Source organism: Lycorma delicatula, chromosome 3 (assembly GCF_047948215.1).
Source record: "Lycorma delicatula isolate Av1 chromosome 3, ASM4794821v1, whole genome shotgun sequence".
NCBI lineage: Eukaryota > Metazoa > Arthropoda > Insecta > Hemiptera > Fulgoridae > Lycorma > Lycorma delicatula.
This window is the reverse complement of record NC_134457.1, coordinates 16,086,140-16,110,620: the sequence shown is the minus strand read 5'-3', so window position 1 is coordinate 16,110,620 and position 24,481 is coordinate 16,086,140. Positions and strand designations below refer to the sequence as shown.

Here is a 24,481-nt window from a genome sequence, read left to right as displayed (position 1 = left end):
CAACAATCAACTCAGTTATTGTGGAACACTAGGAAAACTCAGGCAAGCTATTCAGAACCGCCGGCGAGGATGACTGACAGCTGGTGTAACACTACTTCACGACAACATCCGACCTCACATCTCCCGTTAAACCCAGGAACTTTTAACATACTTTGGGTGGACTGACATGCCCCACCCACCTTACAGTCCGGACCTTGTGCCTAGTGATTATCACTTGTTCTCAAAGTTAAAGGAACACTTGAGTGGCCAATGCTTCCGGAGTGACGATGAAGTCAAAGAAGAGGTGAAATGCTTCCTCAATGGGTTGGTGGTGGAGTTCTATAACATTGGAATACAGAAATTGGAGCATAATCTACAAAAATGCGTAGAAAAAGATGGCGATTATGTAGAAAAATAGAGCAAAGTTTCTTCTTTCCAATGATGTAAATTTCTATTAGAATAAACAATGTTGTCTATTTGTAACATTGATGGGAACCTTATTTCTGGATCTACCCTCATATTTTTAACGACAACATTTCTATTTCTGTAATTCTATCATTTCCCATTTCTGACTGCTTCTTTGAAGTTCTGTAATACTTTAATTCCCAAGTATCTACTGATGATAACTGTTTGGCAATGAAAATGAACATCCAATTTTACATTTTATTGTTTTGTTAATAGTTTTTGAGTTTTCTATTTATGAATTTAATATACCTATATTAAGTAACTCTCATAAATATGAGATAATTAAATTTACCTGGAGATTTTCCAGCACACTGGCCCGTAAGATGGTCAACCGTAAAGAAAACATCTGGTATAAACTGCAAGAAAACTCCTTTTGCTGCTTCAACCATACGATTAGAAAGTGCTGGTGAAACTCGTAATGCAAACATTGTTCCTCGCACACGTTTTATTTTTCCCCAATCCTTTAACTAAAATATATAAATAAAAAATAATTAATAAACATTATAATATAAATAAAATTTGGCTGTGATATTACAAATTCTTTCCCTGCATAGATTATATGAATAAAACATCTTACATTGGTAATTAAATTATTATGAAAAATTATAGGAAGTAAAAATTAACAATTCAATTATCGTTAAGTTGAAATGAAAATAATCTTTTAACACAAAGAATATGAACATACTTATCTAAGAGTTAAATATATTTTTTGTATTTTCAATTAATGTAAACTATACTACAGCAATTCAAACATTTTGAATATATGAAAGAAAATTTAGAGAGTAAAAATCTTTCAATTGTCACAATTTAATTATGTACTTAAATCAATAAACTTAAGAAATGAAGACGACTACTTTTTGATATACAACTACAAAACATTTTGAAATTGACAAAAAATTTATATTTAACTTTAATTATAAAATGGTTAAGATTAAAAAAAAAATGTAAATTATAAATCTGTTTGAAGAAAGGCTGTAATTTTTTGTTATAATTCTTATTCAACTAATACAAATTTAAAACTATTTAACTATTTAAAAAAAATTATAAAATGCGGTTGAAAAACTAACAACCAACAATTACACCAGATATATTTTTTATTTTATACAACAATTAACTAAAACCAAAAGCAGATTTACAAAGAAAGATCAGAATTCATTTCATATTTCATGAAAATCATTTAACAAGTAATAAAGAAACAGCTGTAGAGAGACTAACATGGTTTATTTCTGCTATTTTATGATCTTAAGAATCTAAAGGAGAATTTGTGATTGTTTGTTTGTTGCAAAGTCAAAAAAATTACAGAAAACTTTGAAAGTAGTGCATAAGAAAACTCAAAAAATACTCACAGATCACATAAAAGTAATTTATAAAGTAATTCTATAATGAAGATTTACAACTATTTTATCTTTAAAATATTACAATGTTATTGTATTATAAAATAAAAAACTATATGTATATAACTGCTACATAATATCGAATTAGCCATTAAAAATATCACTTTCGTGATTATGGAACGCAAGAATGGCAAGAGTTTAATTATTTCTCCCTACAGATCACAGAGACTGGACTATGTCCCTTGCTGCTTTATCTTTCTACTATCAGGCGGGTTATTGGGTGTTATCTAAAGGCGGTTGTAAATTTTAAGTTATATTTACGGACCAGCATGAAAATAATTTACTGGATCTAACTGTGGGAGACTGGCTTTTGAGCCTCGTACTTCCCTTCAAGGCATGACTGAAAGCGTGATTCCCCTTCAGTACGTTCGCTGAAGTCCTTTTGGTGCTAAAGCTTTCGGGCTAGCAGGAATACACCTACTGGGACCCTAGTTATTTTGGAGGAAGCAATGCGCTCCCTTCTCTGGAGGGAGTCACATGGCTGACTGATTTTGTAATTAACAGATAGTTTTGTATTTTAATTTGAACTACAGAAGAATATTAAAATACATTTCATAAAAAAACCGCACTAAGAAAAACCTATTGTAACAGCTGATTAACCAAAGTATTAATGGCAAAGTAACGATCTACTGTAACAACATACCAAACGACGATTTATTAGTAAAAAAAAATTAATATTTGTTGACCAAAATCCACATTTTAAGTAAATGAAAAACAATTATTAAAAGATCAACAGTTTCAGGTGGTGGTCAGAATTCTATTATCAAAATAAGAAAATTTTATTCATTTATAAATAAAGATTAAAAATTACTACACTAACACTGATTCTTGTCATACACATGCAAATTAACAGTCCAAACATAAGCAAATTTATAATATAAGCATACAAAATAAACAAAAAGTAAGAGCTATGCTGAACAGCTCTAGAATAAATAAAATGCTGAAAAACAGGTTATAAAAAAAAATCAGAATCTAAAATTTTCATTTTAGAATAAAAGTTAGAAATATTTCTAGATTTTTATTAGTTCTTTATAAAAATGTATTCTGGATATCTTCAATTCATAAATTTATAGAAAATATACCTTTCACATAAAACAGAAATGGATGAAAGAAAATCAACAATGTTATATAATAAATTAAGCACATACCTGATTACAACAAACCTTAAAGGGTTTATGATGACTTCTGTCTGTTTAAATCTTCTATCTGTATCTGTCTCCTTTTCAATCTCCCACTGATCACAGTCACTGTATTTCTAGTATTCTCTCACTTCTTACTTTTATCAAATTGCATACCCATCTCATTTTTTTATCCTTAAAATATAAATCTAATCATACCTTTGTAATATAGAATCCAATGTAACTGTAGAGCTTATATTTCCTGTTCTTTTTTATTTTCTGTAAAATGGAAATATCATCCCTCCCAGTTTCATATTCACAGAATTTATTAATTTTCTCTCATTCCCTTTTATTAGTACTCATCAAGAAATTATCACCGAATATTTTTTCCACTTTACTACATTTTATTACATTTGCTTTACACATTCTTCCACTTCAGTAAGTAACTAAGATTATTACATAGCAAAACCCTTTTCATTTGTGCATTCATTTTCAATTTTCATATGTTCCTCAAAAATAATTTCCCTAAATAATTAATATCCTTAACTTTCCTATTAACTTTTCCTCAGTGATACAGAGTAGCTGGACCAAAGGTGCAACCATATCGGAGCAGTATCTGTTGAGAGCCAGACTAAGGAATGATTCCTGAAAGAGGGCAGCAGCTCTTACAGTAGTTGTTACGGGCATAGGTCAGGATGACTTAAACGGCCATATCAACATCACTCAGTCCTCCGAGTACTGTGCAGCTGAAAGCAATGGAAAACTACAGCAGCTTTTTTTCCAAGAAAATGTAGCTCTGGACAGGCAGGAGTCGGTTTCATAATGAACAAGAAGATAGGGAAGAGAGTAGAGTATTTGAAATTGCATAACGATAGAATCATTGTAATAAGGATAAAATTTAAACCTAAACCGACAACGATTGTTAACATCTATATGCCTACAAGCGCCCATGATGATTATGAGATTGACCGTGTATACAAAGAAATTGACGAAGCAATTAAACGCATAAAAGGCGATGAAAATTGAATAATAGTTGGAGACTGGAATGCAAGCATTGGAAAAGGCAAAGAAGGAAATATAGTGGGTGAATACGGGCTAGGCAAAAGGAATGAAAGAGGGGACCGACTTACAGAGTTTTGCATGGAATATAATTTAGTAATTGCCAACACCCAGTTTAAAAATCATAATAGAAGAATATACACTTGGAAAAAGCCAGGTGATACTGCAAGGTATCAGATAGATTATATCATGGTTAAGCAAAGATTTAGAAATCAACTCGTTGACTGCAAAACTTACCCTGGAGCAGACATTGATAGCGACCATAATTTGGTGATAATGAAATGTAGATTGGGGTTTAAAAACCTGAAGAAAAGGTGTCAGATGAATCGGTGGAATTTAGAGAAGCTTGAGGAAGAGGAGGTAAAGAAGATTTTTGAGGAGGACATCGCAAGAGGTCTGAGTAAAAAAGATAAGGTAGAAAATGTAGAAGAAGAATGGGAGAATGTTAAAAAGGAAATTCTTAAATCAGCAGAAGCGAACTTATCCGAAACAAAGAGAACTGGTAGAAAACCTTGGATTTCAAACGATATATTGCAGCTGATGAATGAACGTAGGAAATATAAGAATGCTAGTGATGAAGAAAGTAAAAGGAACTATAGACAATTAAGAAATACTATAAACAGGAAGTACAAACTAGTGAAAGAAGAGTGGATTAAAGAAAAGTGTTCAGAAGTGGAAAGAGAAATGAACATTGGTAAAATAGACGGAGCATACAGGAAAGTTAAGGAAACTTTTGGGGTACATAAATTAAAATCCAATAATGTGTTAAACAAAGATGGTACACCGATTTATAATACCAAAGGTAAAGTCGATAGGTGGGTAGAATATATTGAAGAGTTGTACGGAGGAAATGAATTAGAAAATGGTGTTATAGAGGAAGAAGAGTGTCGAAGAGGATGAAAGGGGGAGATACAATACTAGATCTGAATTTAAGAGAACATTAAAAGATTTGAATGGCAGAAAGGCTTCTGGAATAGACGGAATACCTGTAGAATTACTGCACAGTGCAGGTGAGGAAGCGATTGATAGATTATATAAACTGGTGTGTAATATTTATGAAAAAGGGGAAGTTCCGTCAGACTTCAAAAAGATTGTTATAGTCATGATACCAAAGAAAGCAGGGGCAGATAAATGTGAAGAATACAGAACAATTAGTTTAACTAGCCATGCATAAAAAATATACATGCGACATAATGCCGAAAAGTACAGGAAAAACAAGCTTTCAGTCAGAGATATAATTTGTTTACATCAAAAATTAATTTAAATGCCAGGAAAAGATTTTTGAATGTATATGTTTGGAGCATCGCTTTATATGGAAGTGAAACTTGGATGAACGGAGTACCTGAGAAGAAAAGTAGCTTTTGAAATGGGGTGCTATAGGAGAACGTTAAAAAATCAGATGGGTGGATAAAGTGACAAATGAAGAGGTGTTGCGGCAAATCGATGACGAAAGAAGCAATTGGAAAAATATAGTTAAAAGAATACAGATTTTTTAGGCCACATATTGAGGCATCCTGGAATAGTCACTTTAATATTAGAGAGTCAGGTAGAAGGAATAAATTGTGCAGGAAGGCAACGATTGGAATATGTAAAATAAATTGTTAGGGATGTAGGATGTAGGGGATATACGGAAATGTAACGACTAGCACTAGATAGGGAATCTTGAGAGCTGCATCAAACCAGTCAAATGACTGAGGCAAAAAAAATTTCCTATACCCTCTCTCTTTCCCTGTTAGAATATTGTTTCCATTTTTACTTCCAACTGTATATGCAGTTTTGTTTATATTTATTCCCAACCACTTTTCAGTTACTGGATTTCTCTTATGAAGATCGATCACTTTATCTTGTTAATCTTTAACTACATATATCATAAGTAGAAATATATAGTCTTATTTTCTTATATCTGAGTCTTCCTTACTGCCTCTATTACGATTCTCTTTATGTTAGCCTCCGGAACCATTATAAGGTATTACTTCAGAAGATGAATGAGAATGATATATATGACTGTAAATGAAGTGCAATCTTGTAAGTCTCGGGTTGATCATTCCTGAGATGTGAGGTTAACTGAAACCCAACCACCAAAGAACACCAATATCCACGATCTAGTACTCAAATCTGTATAAAAGTAACTTCTTTTACTAGAATTTGAACCTTAGAACTCTCGACTTCGAAAGCTGATTTACAATGAAGAATTTACCACTAGACCAAGCTGGAGTTGATCTACATTAGGGCTAGTGTTGTATATCAGGATATACAAAGGATTAACACTTGACTTTCTAAATAGAAGGTTGATGTTGAGATCAAGCTAAAGCACTTGTGTTTTAAATTTTAATTCTATTAGCACCTTGATGCTGTCTATTGACAAAGGCCTTGATGCCTTCACTCTATTGACAAATTTGTTTATGTGATTGTAATAATATTCTAGTAACATAAAATCTGATACTTTATTTACAAGCTAGGTGTTGTATAAGCAGAACACTAAAACATAATCATACGCTAAGATCTTTTTGTAAAATTTATTTTGAGATATTTTTTAAATATTATATGAATATTATGGGTTTTGATTTTCTTATTTTCATTATTATTTCTCTTGTTGAAATGCAATATAACTTGTCAACTACAAAATCTGGCTTCAAACACAAGTCTTGTTTGAATCAATAATATTGCTAGATGACAACATGTTGTGTCATGTCAAGAGAATAATAATGAAAATTATAAAAAACATCAGCCTGATAAATAATGTTAGTCAAACTAAAAATTTTAAATAGCTATAAATCAGAATGGCTAAATGTAAGAGATTTATAAAATAACTATGTTTTTTCTTTATGATATTGAAGTAAAAACGTACAATTAAGTAAACATAAACTGATTATGATTATGAAACCCATACCATAATTGGTTTCAACTGTTTGATGTTAGGACAATTTAAGGTGACTTCTCCACCACCCTGAGGTTCCATTCCTCTCTTTTTGATAATCAATTCAAGACCTGGATCAACAACCATAAACCTTCGTAAAACTGCTAAAGCTCCATTTTTAAATGCATCTACTGAAGGGTCTTTCTATATAAAACAGAAACAACATTATCAATTATGTGTGTATGTGTGTATATATATATATATATATATATATAAATACACACTGGATGAGCAACTTAAAACCACACAAAATTGGTTCAAACTGCAGTAATTTGAGTGTCATCTAAAACGCTGCTAGCGTAGCTGCTATTACTACTGCCACTACTGATTAAGAATGTTACTTCTCTTGTCTACTATTATCAATTGTTAACTACTCATGCTTCAGTGCAGTGGAGTTTCTTCTGCAGTTGTATTCTTCTAAAAGCTTATTCAATGATTATTATAGTGGAAGCTTATGTACACTGGATCTTTTTAAGAAATGTGTCAAATATTCATAAAATAACTTCCAAATGCCAGTATCCCAGCAGAGTAGCATACATAATTTGGTTAACAAATATTACACAATGGGCCGGTTTAGAATGCAAAACAAAATAGGGCAGCTTCCATTAGGGGTCCAGAGGCTATAGCCAATATTCAAAGAGAATTTCTGTTGGTTCAAAAAAAATCTATTATGCAAGTTCTCAAAACAAAGAGATGTAAAATACACATCTTGTCGTAAAATTCAAAAACATTGACAATGAATAGAGATATACCGATACTCTATTTACGCCTGATGAGACATGGTTTCATTTATTTGGGCAAGTAAATTTGCACACCAGTACTGGATGATTGAAATTCCTTACCAGATGTTTGAACCAAAACATCATTAAGTAAAATTTCATTTCAAGATGAGAAAATCTGTGTCTGTTGAAGTGCTGTTATCTGGAAATCATATAGTGGGGTGTCAATATTTTTTAACCAGATTGTCATCCCAACCCTATAGGGAGCTAACTGATTACATCACAAAGTCATTGGTCGAACGCACCAATGTAAATGCATCAGCAGATATTTGCATCAGTAAAATACAAATCGGATTTCGCCTTCACATAGGCCTCAAACGGACATCTTCACATCCAACCTAACATGATTCCCTCAAACTAACCGACGAAACTGTGGAAGCGCAAACCCCTTGCCTAGTCAAAATCTGACAGCACCATTCGTGACTGTGAATGCTTCAGAAAATGAACGAGGAGTTTAAAGTTAAATCAGTGCTACACTTATACCAATCAAAATTATGTCTTACGCAACATAGACATTCAGACCTAAACCCAATTAAGTCGACCAATTTAGGTCACCTAACAAGGGGAATGCAACCCCATTCTGGTCCACGCAGGGGCCAGGGAAAAACCCCGCACCCCCACCCGGTCGCATCATGGTGTCTCGTGTGGCATTACCAATTCATGACCACAACCGCCATTGGTGGAAGGAAGCCACGCCCCCAGCCGTACGGGTTAACATACCCCAGCAGCGCAGTCACCCCCACAAGCGGAAGTCCCAAACCAGACTGTCAATACATAATTGTCCAGTACAATTTTCAAAGAATTCTATGCACAGTTAACAAATCATGAAAAAGAGGGTTCTCCCAGAAGATGGAGCAACATCTCAAATATCAAATGATTCATGTAGCTCTTACAGAAGAACAATCTGTCTGCAGAGAGTGGTAGCCTTCACAATTCCCAGATTCGTCTAGTTATGATTTTTTCTTTCCGGACTCTTTGAAGGATAAAATTTATGAATCAAATCCCCATAATACTGATGAACTCAAGGAAAATTTTCAACAAGAAATCGGTGGTACTAACAAAAATGTTTTATATGATCACTAGAGCACAAAAGTGAATTGCTGCTGCACAGGGCTCATTTCGATTATCTTTTGTATAAATATGGTAAGTATGTAAACTTTTGTAATGCAAATACAAAATTTATGTTGCAACAGTGTTTAACTGTATCGGTTTGGTTTTATGCTGCTCAGCCAACACACACACACACACACACACACACACACACACACACACACACACACACAGTAATGTGCAGATTAATTCGAACACAAGAAAGTAATTTATTAAAACGTAACTTTATTTTTAAAAAAAAATCATACGTGTACAATTTGAGTATCTAGTAATTAAAATGCCCTCCTTTATTCTTCATCACTTCATAAACATATTTTGTCATCTATTTAATACTGTACTACACACTTGTTTTTTCTTCATCACGAAACCATACTGATAATATTGCTTTAATGAGATCATTTTTGGGGTAAAATTCTTTAGTCATTTTTTAACTATTGCTCAAATATTTTCAACTGGGTTTATGTTATCAGTCCATGGGAGCACTTTAATGTTTCATTCTTCAAAATATTTTTCCACTTTTTCAGCAGTATCGTATGGCACCAGATCTTGTTGGAGCACTTCATTGCCTAGTAGAAATTTGTTTTGAAGTTGTGTCACAACCCACATCTGAGGGTCTTCAGTTGTGAAACAACTCCAAAATTTTTTTTCTGGGGATGTTTAACTGATTGTTGGATATGAGCCAGTATATGTATTTTCATCTGATGCTTTTCTACAATAATGGTATGGAATCCTTTGCCCCTGTAATAAAAATATGACTCATCAGAAAACACAACATCTTTCCAGTCTTCTTTGATTCAGTTAGCATGTGCTTTAGCTCACAAGAGCCTTTATTTGCACTTTGTAGTGTTAAAAGCAATTTTTAGCTGACTGACAAGCTTTCTGTCCAGCTGCAGAACGTTGGCATCAAGCAGCTGTCACATGTAAATCTGTTTCACTGGCTGCTAGTTCTTGATTTAAGTCCACAGTAGACAATTTTGAATTAAGTTTACTTTTTCTCACTAATAACTTATCAGTCTTGGTGTAGTTTTCCTTTTACAGCCTCATTCGCCTTCCCTTTGAGGTGAAAAGGAACCAGTTTCTTTAAATTATTTAAAAATACCATTCACTGTCCCTAGTCCAAAATCACATTCAGAAGCTATTTGTCATGCCATACTGGTATACGCAGAAAGAGAAACAACTTTTGAATGCTTTCTAGGAGTTATGTCTGTTATTATATATTCAAGATAACAGAACAAAAAATACGATTGTGTAATAAAAAAACTGATGTGGGCACCACATGACTTCCTTGTATGCCTATTAAATTATATATACACATTTTTTGCTGTACTTCATTTAAATTTATTTCATTTGAAAGCGAGATATGATCTTCCAACTCTTTAATAATGTAGACAGTTACACAATTGCATTTTGATGGATATCACACTGCATCACATTTTTTTGTGGTGTCTGTATCAGCATTTTATATTAGTTTATAAATTAATTTTGTTTTACATTGCTCTAGTAGTTATGTGGTGTAAGTGAGAACATGTCAGAACCGTAACCATGCACACATCAGTTCCAATCCGACTTCATATACACATATTATTTTTTAACTTTTTTTTTTTAATTTAAATAAATTGATTTATTAATAATTAACCTCTGTAAAAATTTTTGAATTAAAATGAGAAGAACATATAAAATTTTATTTCTCTAACAACTTCTGATTTTTTCATTTTTTTTTTTTATTGTTACTATTGAATTATTTATTGCAAAACTTTTTTTACAATCAAAGATCAATAATTATTAATAAATTAATATATTTAAATTTAAAAAAAAGGTTAAAAAAGGAGATGAAATTTGATGTGAACCGATGTGCCTTCCCCATGTAAGGTCCAAATATTTCATTAATTAAAATTTTATTTGGCTATAACTCTGGAATCAATGAAAATAAGTACCACTTACGTATGATATATTTTTGAAAAGCTTTCAATGATGGCTTATTACTGATGTTAAAAAATGTCCAAAATCTAAATTTTTTGGATTTTGGGTTTTTTTAGACACTTTTGTTCCAGTAAACTCAATCAAAGTGGGAGATGCACAACTAGATGTTTCAACCGCAGTCCTTAATCCAAAATTTCAACAACTTATGGCTAATTGATTTTGAGTTATGCGAGATACATAATGTATGTATGTACGTACGACGTCACACCGAAACTAGATATATCCATTGAGATCTGGACACCGAAATTTTTCAAGATCACAATACTTCCTCCTTTACTTCTTAGAAGGAAGTAAAAATGAAATAAACTTCCACAAAAGACTATCTATAAAATGAAAACTGCTAAATAAACAAAGAACAATAATGTCAAATTACACAGACAATTAAAGAATGTGTGTGTGTGGTCAAGTAGTGACCACACTTTTTGATATAAACAAAAAATTCATTGTGTTCAGATTAATTTGCATGCTACTATATATATATATATATATATATATATAAGATAGACAAATATGATATTAATGTAATAATCTACTTTAATGAAAGTTTTATTTATATAATACAGGTTGTAAAAATGAAATATTTTGAATTGTAAATTTGGCAGAATTTTTAGCTGATACTGGCAGGCTTATAATGGTGGCAGTTAGATTTCCTAAATAAGCCATTTAGTACTTACAGAACAGTAGCAGGAGAAACAGATGCCTTTCCTATTAAACAATTTTACAAAAACGGTATGATTTTTATATAAATTAAAACTTATATGATTTGAAGCTTATGAAATGTTATTTCCAGAATTTTTTACTAAATAATTTTGGGGCAAATGCAGGAGTTACAGTATAGGATGTATAGAGTTAAGAATTAAGTTTACATCTGGTTGAAGTTGGACATGCTTAGTTTCCTCAATGAAGTTTTGTGTTTTTCAGTGAAATATAAGTGACTTTTTAAGTTCATTTTGTATTAAAGTGTATGCTCATCTGTTTCTTTATCATCCGTGTTTTTGTAAAGCAATTTAAGCCAGTAAGTAGTATTTTACTTAACAAAATGAATATATTTAGGTTAGTTATGAAAAAAAAATTACATGCTATACATGTCGTACACCGGAATAAATTGGCTATACGCCAGTTGGGCTGTATTTCCATGACGTACATGAAATAGGGCTGTTTACTGTTATCATTGTTTACTTTCCTACTTTTTTTATGATAAACTGCCTAACTATTTGGCATACTTCGCAAGTACCTTTATTCTTATTGAATTTCACTCTTTGTTCATTTAATGTTGAAGAAACATTTTCATCATTAAATTATTTAATTTACTTTAATGCCCAATTATACTATTTTGTTTGATTTGTTGAAAATGTCAGTGAACCTCAACAGTTATCATTATTATTGGAAAAATTAAAAGTGGAAATCAAAACAGAAAACACTACTTTAAGTAATTATTGTCTACTCCAAGAACAAAACAAAAGGCTAGTTGATTTGAACATGGAAAATTAAAAAATTCCAGGTAGAATTATAAAAAAAAAATTAAATTCATTCATTAAATTGATTCGATGAAGAGGGAGACAATACAATATTTTACAGAATTGCAAAAATGTGGATAATTGTGAAAAGTAAAAAGGAAAAAAATTAGATTTATGTAATAAGTTTATGATAGTCTGCATAAAAGATCAGAAATTAATTCTGTAATAAGATTAGGTATTGAATCAGGTAAGAGAATCGATTTTTTTCATTGGCTCTTGTAACTATTTAAAAGAAAATTACAGTTCTGCACAACTGTGGAAAGCTTAAGGGTAGTAAAATTTTTATCTCTACATTTTATAACAAAAAGTGAATCAATCTAAAAACTTTGTTTCAAAGAGGAAGTATTTACAGAAAGCATACTATACCCTGAATCCCAGAATATACGAATCTTTATAGATGAAAAATTCTATCATTACAATGAACTCTGCAATGATTTCTTCAATAAAAATGTTATTTAGGAAATTGGAATATGGAAAAAAAATTTAGGAAAAGTAAAAGAATTTCTGCTAAAACAGGTGGCCGGTCATGAAAATTATCAACTTTTTTTCATTCTGAAGTAGATCAGTATCTTCTAGTAAATCAGTCTAGAATTAATGATAAACCTAACACTGAAAGTATCAATGAATAGAAGTACATTTATATCAATTATCTTTTTTAATTTACCCGGTATTTTAGTTAAACTACAGAAATTCTGTTAGTTAACCACAAATCTGTTTATAATTTGAAAATTTTATTTATAACAAAAGACATTTCAAAGTTAAAAAATAAATTTTCAACCTATGAAGTAATTCAGTATTCTGCTGTTAAACTTCTTTATTCAGGCAGGCAAGTGGAGGCACTAATTACAGAATCATAAAAGGAAATAAATATGATAAAGTATTTAGATTTTGCTGATAATGATATCATAGAATTGAATTTGGATTCTCAAGCAATATATTTAATTAAGTGTGAAAAGTAGAATTTCTTGATAATGGGGAATTTTAATAAAAACTCTGTGATACAACACGTTATCCTAGAGAATATTATTTTTAATATTCATCACTTGGAAAGAGTTAATAGAAACTCTTTACAGATAGAGTTAAATAATGAGGAAACTTTGTTGTTCTTTTTTTATGACTTTAATCTAATTTTATTGAATGGTCAGATAGCAGGTGATGATGAAAATGTGTACAGCTTTATGCAGTAAGTTTTTTGATCCTATTGTAAGAATGACACTGTTTGTACTTTTTGTAACAGTGTATTTGTTTTTGAAAAGGAAATAAAGATTGATTTTAAACCACTGAGAAACAAGAAAGTTGTAAACAACTAGTTGTCATGTTTTCAAAGAAAGACCAAGTAAGAAACAAAATGAAAACTGGTACAGATTTTAAGTCGCCAAAAGAAATTTCTATTGCTCATTGAAAAAAAATTAAGAAAAGAAGTTTAAAAGAGCCATATATTTAATTTTTTCTAATTTGTTCTAATGAAATTCATGATCCTAAATCTAAGCATGGACCTTTTGATTTTATAGTGTATAAAAAACTGATTCTCTCATTAATACTTACTAAAAATTATTTTCATATTTAACTAAACTTCCATATATTTAGCAAACTATTCATGATTTTATGCAAAATATAACTTTTTTCATTTAAAAATTTTTCCAAATGAAGTAATTATTAATTTTTTTAAAAACATCCATAAGATTTCCAATGATTTATATTTCAGTTAAAATATTGGTAATTATTTAGAAAGATAACGCGCATTCGAAAGTCAATAACCTTAGCTTATATTGTAATTTTTACTGTGCTAATTGTAAATTTATTATTATACAAAGGGTTTCGTTTAATTTAGTTTTCTTGTAATTTAATCATGTTAATGTTTCATTACAATCTATCAATAACTGAAATTGTCGCAATTTTATTGAAATTAAGAAATCAAGAAATTCATGGTTAGAATTAGGTAACTAATGATTCTGTATAATATCAACATAACCTAACGCTCATTAAGGTCTAATTTAACCTCATTAAATATTAAATTTGGCAATTTAAAATGTAAAAACAAGAGAATACTGATACAAATTCAAACATTACTCTCGCCGAATATGTATTTTTTGATAATCATTTTAAAGTCTTTATACATTAAAAACTACAATAAGGCAATAATTTCTTTTGTATATTTGCAATCAATGTGGAGCAAAACAACAATTTATGTCACGATTATTGACTTTTGAATACGTGTCATATCTTTCTTAATAATTACAAAAATATTCTTGCGAATTTTATACTTAATATTCTCTGGTAATTTCTTACTGCTTGTAAAACAAACAAAATATTACTATCGCAGATATGATAATATTAATTCCAATAAAGTGTGAATTTTATATACACTTTAAGAAGGTGAGAGACCCAAAAATTTACATAGGTCTTTATTAGGAAATTCTGTGAGAATAATTTACTCTCTCCAAAAGGGAAAAATATTCCAAATGCAAAAGAAAAAATTGTAATCCCTTCAGATCAAGAACTTCAAGAAGGAGAAAAGCTCCATTAAATTCTCAACTGAATTGAGGTTGAATTGAAAAAAAAAGAATAAACATAAATTGCGATGAGTGTTTTTAAAAATTTTGCAATTGATGGTTGGTTATCACAAAGATTATAGTCGATCAAGCAAACAGTAAATTCTGGCTTAAATTTACACTAAAATGCTGTAAAAAATACACAATTAGCAGTTATTTAGGGGAGCACCACACAAAAAAAATGTGTTTAACATGGATTGTAACACAATAGTTCATATGATTATCCTAATAACAAATATATAAGAACATACGTTTTGGGAAGTGTTACAATACGTATGTTTGACAATACTTATGTAATTTTAATACTTTAAATATATAATAATATTATCTATATTTACATTCTATTAAATAAACCACCTAGTACAGAATATTGAGATAAGACATATCTTTTATTTAATAGAATTTAAATATAATTTAACAGTACAGAGAAATAACATAAATCTTAAAAAAGATTAATTTCAGTAAAGTAATATATATACATAAATATATAGAAATATCTTAAAAAATAAACTTACTTGATTATTAGTAACCCCTCTAAGTGTAATATTGAGAGATTTTTTACAAAAAGGTGCTAATGCTAAAATTACTTCTAAATAATAACCTATACCACGTAGTCGACAACATTCATGAATAAGAGAACCACCAATCAAAGATCCTGGTGTAAAAGAAAATGCTGTACCAGTCTCATTAACTTCTAGCCACGTTCCATTTGACATTTTATCTAAGAGTCGCAGTAAATTTACTTCATATTCTGAAAGATCATTAAAAAAATTCAATAATATTTACAAAAGATAAAAGTTTAAAGAATTTAAATACAGAAAGCACTGTCCAGTGATAAGATGCACAAACTTCCATCAACACTGATATTATACCAAGTGAACAACTGAAAACTGAACTAAGCCAGCTCAAACTGCAGTTCTTTGAGTATCACCTTTAATCCTGCTACTACTATTGGTTGTTTGTTACTACTTTTTTCTAATGTTGTCAGCATAAACTGTTCATGATTAAATATAGTAGTTCTGTTCTTTGCAGTTGTGTATATCTAAAATACCTGATTCAATCGAGGAAACGGTTGTTACAGTGAAAGCTTACAGCAGAATATGGTTAAAAATGGTGTACGGCCATAGCCAATATTCAAAGAAAAATTTCTACCAATCTGAAAAAACCTATACATAAGTTATTACAGCAAAGTGATGTAAACATAGTTCTTGCCTTAAGATTCTTCATGATTTTGAAACCATATCGTATAACAACTTCAACTGTGTGACAAGACTTAAGAGACACAGACAGAACAAATGTTTTTTCATTTTCTTATTAATTTTCTAATAAATCTTTGTATATTTTTTTAAAAATCCTGTATATTTGACATATAAGCTTCAATAAATTATAATTTAAGTAATAGCATATAATAAATACAACCCCGATCTGTGCGGTAGAAAGACTAACTTCATCTGGGCTTGAATATATATACATACATGCCAGACTAAGTATTACACACAAGGGTAGATTTTTACACTGTATTCTTACCTCACAAGTTTTGACCTTACGAAGTAAATTAAATCAGTTGACAAAAAAGGTAATTAAAGCTCGACTTTCTTGACGAAAGTTAAGCATTTTTAGTCTTAATACTACCTTTAGAAAATATTCGAATTTTATACTTAAAAGCTACTCAAATCTTACCTTTTAAACCAGGTTCATCATCCCGAGTTCTTATATCGGTAATTCTGATAGCCTTACCACTGACAACCGATAATAAGAGTCGCTGTCGCATGTAATTGCTGCCCTTAAAGCACAGAACATTTGAATTATCCGCTGCCATAGTTAAATAATCAGTTCTGTAAAAACAGCAAAAATCTGGAAAGATCCACAGAATTATCTACTAATTAAACAGTAATCAAAATACAGAACTGCAAGTTAATCCATCTCAATAAATGTCATAACTTGATAAAATATACAGATTGAATTCACGTGTAATGGTACACATAACCTTTATTTGATAATTCGTACACGAATGAACGGTATAAAGGATGGCAATCTTAGTGAATGGTAACAATTTGTTGGTTCGTTCACTCACTCTACTCAATCTATATTTTTCTTGGCACTTATTTCTACTTAAATTATTTGTATCTCAAAATACTATTAGTAAGGCCTCCAAATCTCTTCTAAAATACAAAATAAGTTGTAGTTCATCGTTCAAGCTTCCGGATCAGCTGATTTCTTTCCTTGCAAGGTTCACAATAATTTCATCTATATCGTCTTCGTTAAAATAAATATGTAGCACGTTGATGTCCGAATTACGGTCAGGCATGGCATGGCATGACATTTTCACGCGCTACTAATTGTTATTTCTATTACGGTCATAGCTCAATTGTTTTTAAACTGGGCCAGTAGAAAGAAATAAAGATGGTAACAATAGTCAGACAAACACAATTTTTACACTATAGGTGCTAAACCTATATTTTAGTCTTTACGCTTTCTTGAGTTTGTTGGCTTCATAAACAGTTTTTACGATTTATTTGACTGTATTGTTTATACTACCAAGGGAGTGTTTGTTGGTGTTATAAACAAACATGTTGGACTGCCTTAAGGAGTGGCCAACGCTGGCGAGAGCAATCTCCGCCATTATAAGAGGGCGCCTGTCAGCCAAAAGTACCAGGCTCTTTGTAAGGCTGCAGCTAAGCAGCGAAGGCGACTTCAGAGAAGTGTAGAGTTTTCTGAATTCCAAGGGAGTCGCCATTCACTCCTTCCAGCTCCCAAAAGATAGCGAGCTCAAAGTGGTTATCCGGGGCATCCTGAAGAAGTAAAAGAGGAGCTGACCTCGCTCAGTTACGAGACAATTTCAGTTAAAAAGCTAACGACAAGGGACGGAAGGGAAACGGTTAGGCAAACTCTCAGACTGCTACAGTGGAACGCCAATTCAGTAGTAGGCAAGACGGCAGAACTTTGCCGTCTGGTTGAGAATCTACTAATCGACGTGATTGTCTGAGACGTGTCTGAACGCGAACAAACAACTGACCATTCGGAATTACTTTACGTATAGAACGGATAGGCCAATACGACCCGGACGTCCTGCCAGCGGCGGAACCACAACTTTAGTCCACAGACGCCATATACACACGCGGGTCGACCTCCACACTAACGTGATGGAGCAGACTTGTGTACATGTGGAGCATCTAAGCACGGTGTATCGGCTGATTTCGGCTTATAATAAACCAAACTCAGCGGTACCCGACGCAGATCTAGATGCCGTGCTAGAAAATTGGGATGGGCCCATGATACTCATGGGTGACTTCAACGCTAAGCACGAGTCTTGGAATAGCAATCTGAGAATTGCAAATGGCAGGTTGCTATACTGACGAGCACACTGGTTAGTCGTCATAGGCCCCGAGGTGCCCACCTTCGTTCATCGAACGGGCGGATCGAGACCTCATGTATTCGACATCGCAATTATGAAGGAGGTAACAACTCCGGTCATGATTGAAACGATAGAAGACCTCAGCTTGGACCACTCTCCTGTCTTATTGGAGATGGACCAAGCAGGGGGCGGCCGAGACCTCCCGACTATACTCCGAAGGTCAATGAATTGGAAAAGGTTCTATGAAACTCTCCTACGGAATTACAGGCCAGCGCATCCTGAACTCCTGACCACACCGAAGGAAATCGACGACACGGTCGAACGCGTCATATCGTCAATGACCGAGACTCTGTCCAACAGCTCTACGGAGAAGACCACGAGGCCTATCCTTAATAATCTCACACCTCACGTCTATGATGCTATAGCAGAAAAGCGCCGACTGAGGAGGAGATACCGAATCACTCTGTCCCCCGATGATAAAAGGGCTTTTTATATTCAAACGGACAGAGTGAAACAGCTGCTGGTACAACATCGAGAGGATTCGCGGAATGAATACCTCGCCTCGGTCTCAGACGACCACTCCTCGGTGTTCAGGCTAAACAAAAAACTACGAGAAGGAAAGAAGTCCCACCACCCGTTTGTGAGGCAACAAATCCTTCTGGCATATTCGGAGACGGATAGGGCGGAGGTTTTCGCCGACATCCTGGGGAACCAATTTACTCCAAACCCCACTCCCGCCTCGAAGGACGACCACACAACCGAGGTAGAGTCCTTCCTCATAGATTATTTAGCACAGGTGGAGGACCCCCCACTAGAAATAGACCAAGTCACTGAGGCGGAGGTTTCCGCTACAATCAAAGCCACAAGCCCCGACAAGGCTCCAGATGTTGATGGGATCGGTGCCCGCACATTCCGGAATGTTTCACCCGCTCTTATAGCGACCATAACCACAATATTCACGTCAATTTTGTACGTTGGATATTTTCCGAATTGCTGAAAAACTGCAAAGGTTGTATGCCTACCCAAACCTGGGAAAAGTCTGCTCTTTCCCTAGAATTACAGGCCGATTTCCTTATTACCAGTGTTGTTAAAGTTATTCGAAAGGATTTTCCTGGAAAGACTTAGGCGACATTTGGGAAAAGGAGTACGGCCTGAGCAATTTGGGTTCAGGGAGAGCCAATCGACGACCCTCAAACTGGTTAAAATAATAGTCTTGTCGGAGGCCTCAAAAAGAAAAGCGGTACCTGCAACCATTTCTCTAGATGTAGCTAAAGCCTTTGACAAAATTTGGCATAGCGGCTTGCTGTATAAATTCGCACATACGACGATTCCCTGTCGCTATGTCAGATTGATACGGTCTTATTTACTAGACCGACAATTTGTTGTACGCGTAGGGAAAACAATCTCCTCAACCATAGACTGCCGCCAACGAGCAGTGCTTTCGCCATTCTTGTACATGGCCTACGTCAACGATATGCCGCTGTCGGAAGGAGTCAAAACAGCTCTATAAGCAGACGACACGGCATATTATGAATCCGGAAGTGTAGATTACGCGATCGAGAGACTCCAACGGCAATTGGATCTAGTAGAGCCGTGGCTCGATATGTGAAGAATCAAGGTCAACGGTGAAAAATCGGTGACAGTGATGTTCATATACAAGACACATGCTCCAGCCAGGTAGCTGGAAATCTCAGGAGAGAAAATCCCCTTTGGGAAAACAGTCAAGTACCTGAGAGTAGTCCTGGATAAACGGCTCACCTTAGGAGAACATGTTAAACATGTGACCCAAAGGGGAAAGGCCGTCAGGGCCTCACTATACCCAGTACTGAACAGTGCCACCCCATATCCACTGGCGACCAAATTGCTCATTTTTCGGCTATACGTCCTGCCGATTCTAATATATGCTTACCCGGCTAGGGGAGCTTTGTTGAACTCCACGCTGCAAAAGAAATTAGAAGCCGTCCAAAACATAGCGTTGCGGACGATATTTGGAACACCGTGGTACGTCAGAAACGTCACTCTTCGCTACGATGCGGGACTACACACCGTATCCAAGGTGGGCGTGGTGCAGGCACGCAGACTGTTGGGGAGAGCGGCCGTGTCTGAACACGGCCATCTCCGGGAAATCTGCCGAGAGGACCGTACTCCACAGGGTATAAGAAAACGGCCTCTTGCCGTATTAAACGAACCACCGTGAAGAGGCGGTAAGAGAGTCAAAAAATGACAAACCAGGCTTAGGAGCCCGTGTATCGTGTAACCTATAAATGGAAACCGCGCGAAAATGACCGTTTTCACAATTAAATTTTGTTAAAACTATAAAAGGCTAGATAACACCCCACACTGTCCCACGAAGAGACCACAATCTCATTTAGTCAGCATATGCGACTCCCTCTGGAGAACAGGCTGCATTTCTCCCTCCAAATAACTATGGCTCATTCACCTATGGCGCATTCCTGCTAGCCCATAGGTGCTGTACTAGCCCATAATTTCATTATCTAGTGTCAATTGTTTCATTTTAGTAAACAGCTTACATTGTAGATCCCGAACAATTTGTTTTACATAGTCTAAAAGTGCCCTACTTGCCTAATATGTTATTTAAGTCCATTGACTGGTTCTATGCAGCTCTACAAGATTCACTATGTAGTGTCAATTGTTTCATTTTAGTAAACAGCTTACATTGTAGATCCCTAACAATTTGTTTTACATAGTCTAAAAGTGCCCTACTTGCCTAATATGTTATTTAAGTTAGACTAACTAAGTCAGTCTCAAAAGTTTAAAGAACAATGGATTAAAAATGCCAGGCCACAGCCTAACATTTAACTAGCTTACAACTTATCAACTTTACTCATTGTTAATTGTGAATCACTTGGATAATTGCATTGATATAGACACTATTCTTTGACCGCAAGCATAAATTTCTGTTTTTCATCGCAGAGAGAAATCCTACCTTCTTTAAAGTGATCTATCCTTATGTAGATTTTTATTCCACTCAAACTCTATAAATTGTTGTATAAATTCCACTCTATAAATTGCTGTAGCATTCTATAAATAACCTCAGCTAGTTTCACTCCCATATTGAGATAATATATCGCTGTCAGTATTTTTTCCTTAGTGATATTGGACAAGGGGAGCATTCATTTTAAATTGAAATTTATCACAACCACAAACAGCTCTATGAGGTAATGATTTACAATAGAAGTTGGTGTTGCAAGATAAGAGATTGGATTAGAAATATAAATCTCTTTACTTCTGACTTTCCCTTATGTTATACTGCTTAACATTACTATACAGTAATAAAACTGGATAATCGGTAAGAATATACCAATAAAGCAATGTAGCAAAAGAGAAGAGATGACTAAAGATTCCAATTGTATGGACAAAAGAGCTAGATCCAGAAATTAATGAATTAGATGCAGCAGGAAGATAAACATAATGAAAGAAATAGAAGAAAAATAACTCAAAATGATTTGTTTATGTACTAAAAAGAGAAAGAAAAAGAAAGAGAAAACCAAAAATATGACAGAAAAATGACATTTCAAGGTAGATTAAGAAAAGAACAGTGACCATGATGAAAATAAAGAAGTTACTCCAGAATGGAAAGAAAGTGAAGCCTTTGATACACCAATGCTGAACTGTGATGATATAATGATAAAAACAGACAGTAAAAAGTAAAAGATATCATAAAATAAAATAACCTATAAATACAAACAATAGCGATGTTTATTACAATGATAGTACTTCTTCAAAAAAAGAAATTCACTATACCTTCACTTAAATTAAAAAAATTTACATTACACTGAAAATTAAAATAAAATTAATCAAAATGAACAAACGATTATAAAGAGATAAACTGGAAGTAAGTTCAAACATAATGTATTTTAAACCAGGATAAAACCAAATATATAAAGTTTTCTACAAATGCTGCTGGCCAGTATGAACATTAGATAACAGTTAGATCAGAATTTACACATCTTGTGAGGTGGTTCATGATACTATAAGTAATTGCAGTTCTGAATTAATAATAAAAGCTACAACAGTAAAATATCTGGATGCCATGTCTGAAATAGCAAACTCGTGTCAAATTTTTAAGTAACAAAAAGACGCTTATTTTATCAGTTTTGAACAATAAAATCAGATCTTTTCGTATCATTAAATCAATGTACTACGTATAAATGGGGTAAAACACAGAAGCCCCTTTGTGAGTGTGGTGAAAATCAAACTGTCAGACACATCACAGAAGTTTGCCTTAGGACAGCGTATAAAGGGAATCCTGAAGATTTCCTGATGGCGACTCCAGAATCAGTAGCATATATTAGTTTGTTAAATCTTTGTTTGTAATTTTGACTGTAATTAGTGTTATGTTTTAGTGCCATATGCTAAATAAATAAATGTACTATGCATATGCTCATTCTTTGCTAAATTATTCGATAGAAATTTGGAATGGGGCATTTGATACTCGCTAAATAAACTTTTTACTATACAAAAATATATTCTTAAAGCAGCCTTGGTTAAGTGTAATCAATAGTCTAGCAAGTAAATTTTTAAGGAAATGGGTGTCATAATAATAAGACTAACTTATGTAAAGAATTTAACTAACTATATTAATCTAAACAAAAAAGAATTTTATACAAAAATTTAACATATTATTTATGATGTGATGTGTATTTCAATGTTTTGAGGGTTTACATGATTACATGTAGGAGACCAGTTTCATTGTGCATGTCACAAACTAGTACACCAGATACATATTGAATTTACATTTTTGGGGTTAAGTAACTTTAAACTTAGGAAAATAACTGAATAGATATTGGATAAAATTTATTTCAAAATAAATTTTGTAAATTTGTCTTGATAGCGCTGCAGTTATTCAATCTATATCTATTTTGAACTCATGATTTTATTGTTGTGTGAAAATTTTTATGTTGTCTAAATTTACAATCAATATTATGTTTAATTTACAATTGTTTTACTGTGAGTGGTAACTATAAAATGATTGTAATTATATTACTGAATAGCACCATCACTAGCATTCAAGTTCTCTTCTGCTAGTGATCCCTAATTGAAATTATTATACTTGCATAATTCAGTTTGTAAAGCGATTGATATGTATACTTATATATTTATGTACTACCACTGTAAATATATTATTTTGAGGGAGTAAATATTGACTGATCGATTCATTCATTGAAATAAAAAGAATACTGCAAAAGGATTTAAATACAAAGTGTAGCCTGCGCTATACTTGGACTTCGCTAATTTTTCTTAGTATTGCAAATTGTTAAGATAAAATAAATGGATATTTACGACCTGTAAAATAGTTAATATGTTCAGAGGAAAACTTAAAATGATACTTAAAAATGATTTTTCAGTAAATAAATGACTGAAAATAAATAAATAAAAAAAATATAAAAAAGTTAACCGTATACAAACCATTTTTAGCTGATCTTGATTGAGCATCATCAGTTATTCCAAGTTTCTTCATATTCTGTTCAACTTCTAATAAATCTTGTTTACTTGCCGTAAAAGTATCAGAAATAAATTCATGTAAAGGGCTATCAGGCACTTTACCATCACTAATATTAGTTACACTGCTATTAACGATATCATTACTGATAATATTAGATGTACCAGATGTTTTATTAGAGGTCGATTCAGAATGACTAGTGCCAGTCGCTTCTGTACTTGATCTGGAAGCAGCCGCATTCAAATTTTCCTTATTCTGTACTGATGCTTGGGTCACTACATAACACATACACAAGACGTACATACATGAAAAATCAGTACCGAGCAAGCAGTGCATAAAATAAAAACACTAAAGAAAAAGTAATAAATTAAAATATGAACCGATGAGAATAAATGATAAAATCTAATAAACAAATATAACCTAAAAAATGTACCAGGTCATGCAAAATTACAATACAAAATATATTACATTTTCTAAATCTGATTACATACTATATGATGAAAGACTATAAATGTGGTATCTAAAATTTATAATGCATTAACAAAATTAGAGATAAGAACTAACATTTTGCTCCACCCATAAAACAACAGTTATGCTGAGTATTATGACACAAAAATAAGGAAGTTTTTTTGATGCTGCTTTTTATCTGAAGGTAATATTTCACTGAAAATGTGGAATGTGTAACAAAAACGTGTATCTGGCTATTCATTTTTTTGCCTCTACATTTCAAAATGAACAAAAAAAGTTCTATAAAAAAATGGTAATTTCCCCTTTGTTTTTCTTCTGCCAGCC

General features: G+C 32.8%; 1 protein-coding gene across 1 annotated transcript; it reads right to left on the bottom strand.

Moving 5' to 3' along the window:
* Positions 1 to 698: 698 nt before the first annotated feature.
* On the bottom strand, positions 699 to 16,837 carry LOC142320806 (putative RNA 3'-terminal phosphate cyclase-like protein). The gene is made up of 4 exons (XM_075358785.1): positions 16,551 to 16,837; positions 15,386 to 15,621; positions 6,906 to 7,076; positions 699 to 911 (listed from the first exon to the last, which is right to left on the bottom strand). The coding sequence occupies exons 1-4, from the start codon at positions 16,687 to 16,689 to the stop codon at positions 699 to 701; spliced, it is 759 nt and encodes a 252-aa protein (XP_075214900.1). The 5' UTR covers positions 16,690 to 16,837.
* Between the last annotated feature and the right edge of the window lie 7,644 nt (positions 16,838 to 24,481).

What these genes read in the sequence shown, in the direction of transcription:
- LOC142320806 (XM_075358785.1), bottom strand. Translation starts at nt 16,689, where the DNA reads ATGGCAGCGGATAATTCAAATGTTCTGTGCTTTAAGGGCAGCAATTAC. An exon ending in GAGGGGTTACTAATAATCAA is followed by an intron (nt 7,077 to 15,385) that starts GTAAGTTTATTT and finishes TGTTTTATATAG; the next exon opens with AAAGACCCTTCAGTAGATGC. An exon ending in AACAGTTGAAACCAATTATG is followed by an intron (nt 912 to 6,905) that starts GTATGGGTTTCA and finishes TATATATTTTAG; the next exon opens with TTAAAGGATTGGGGAAAAAT.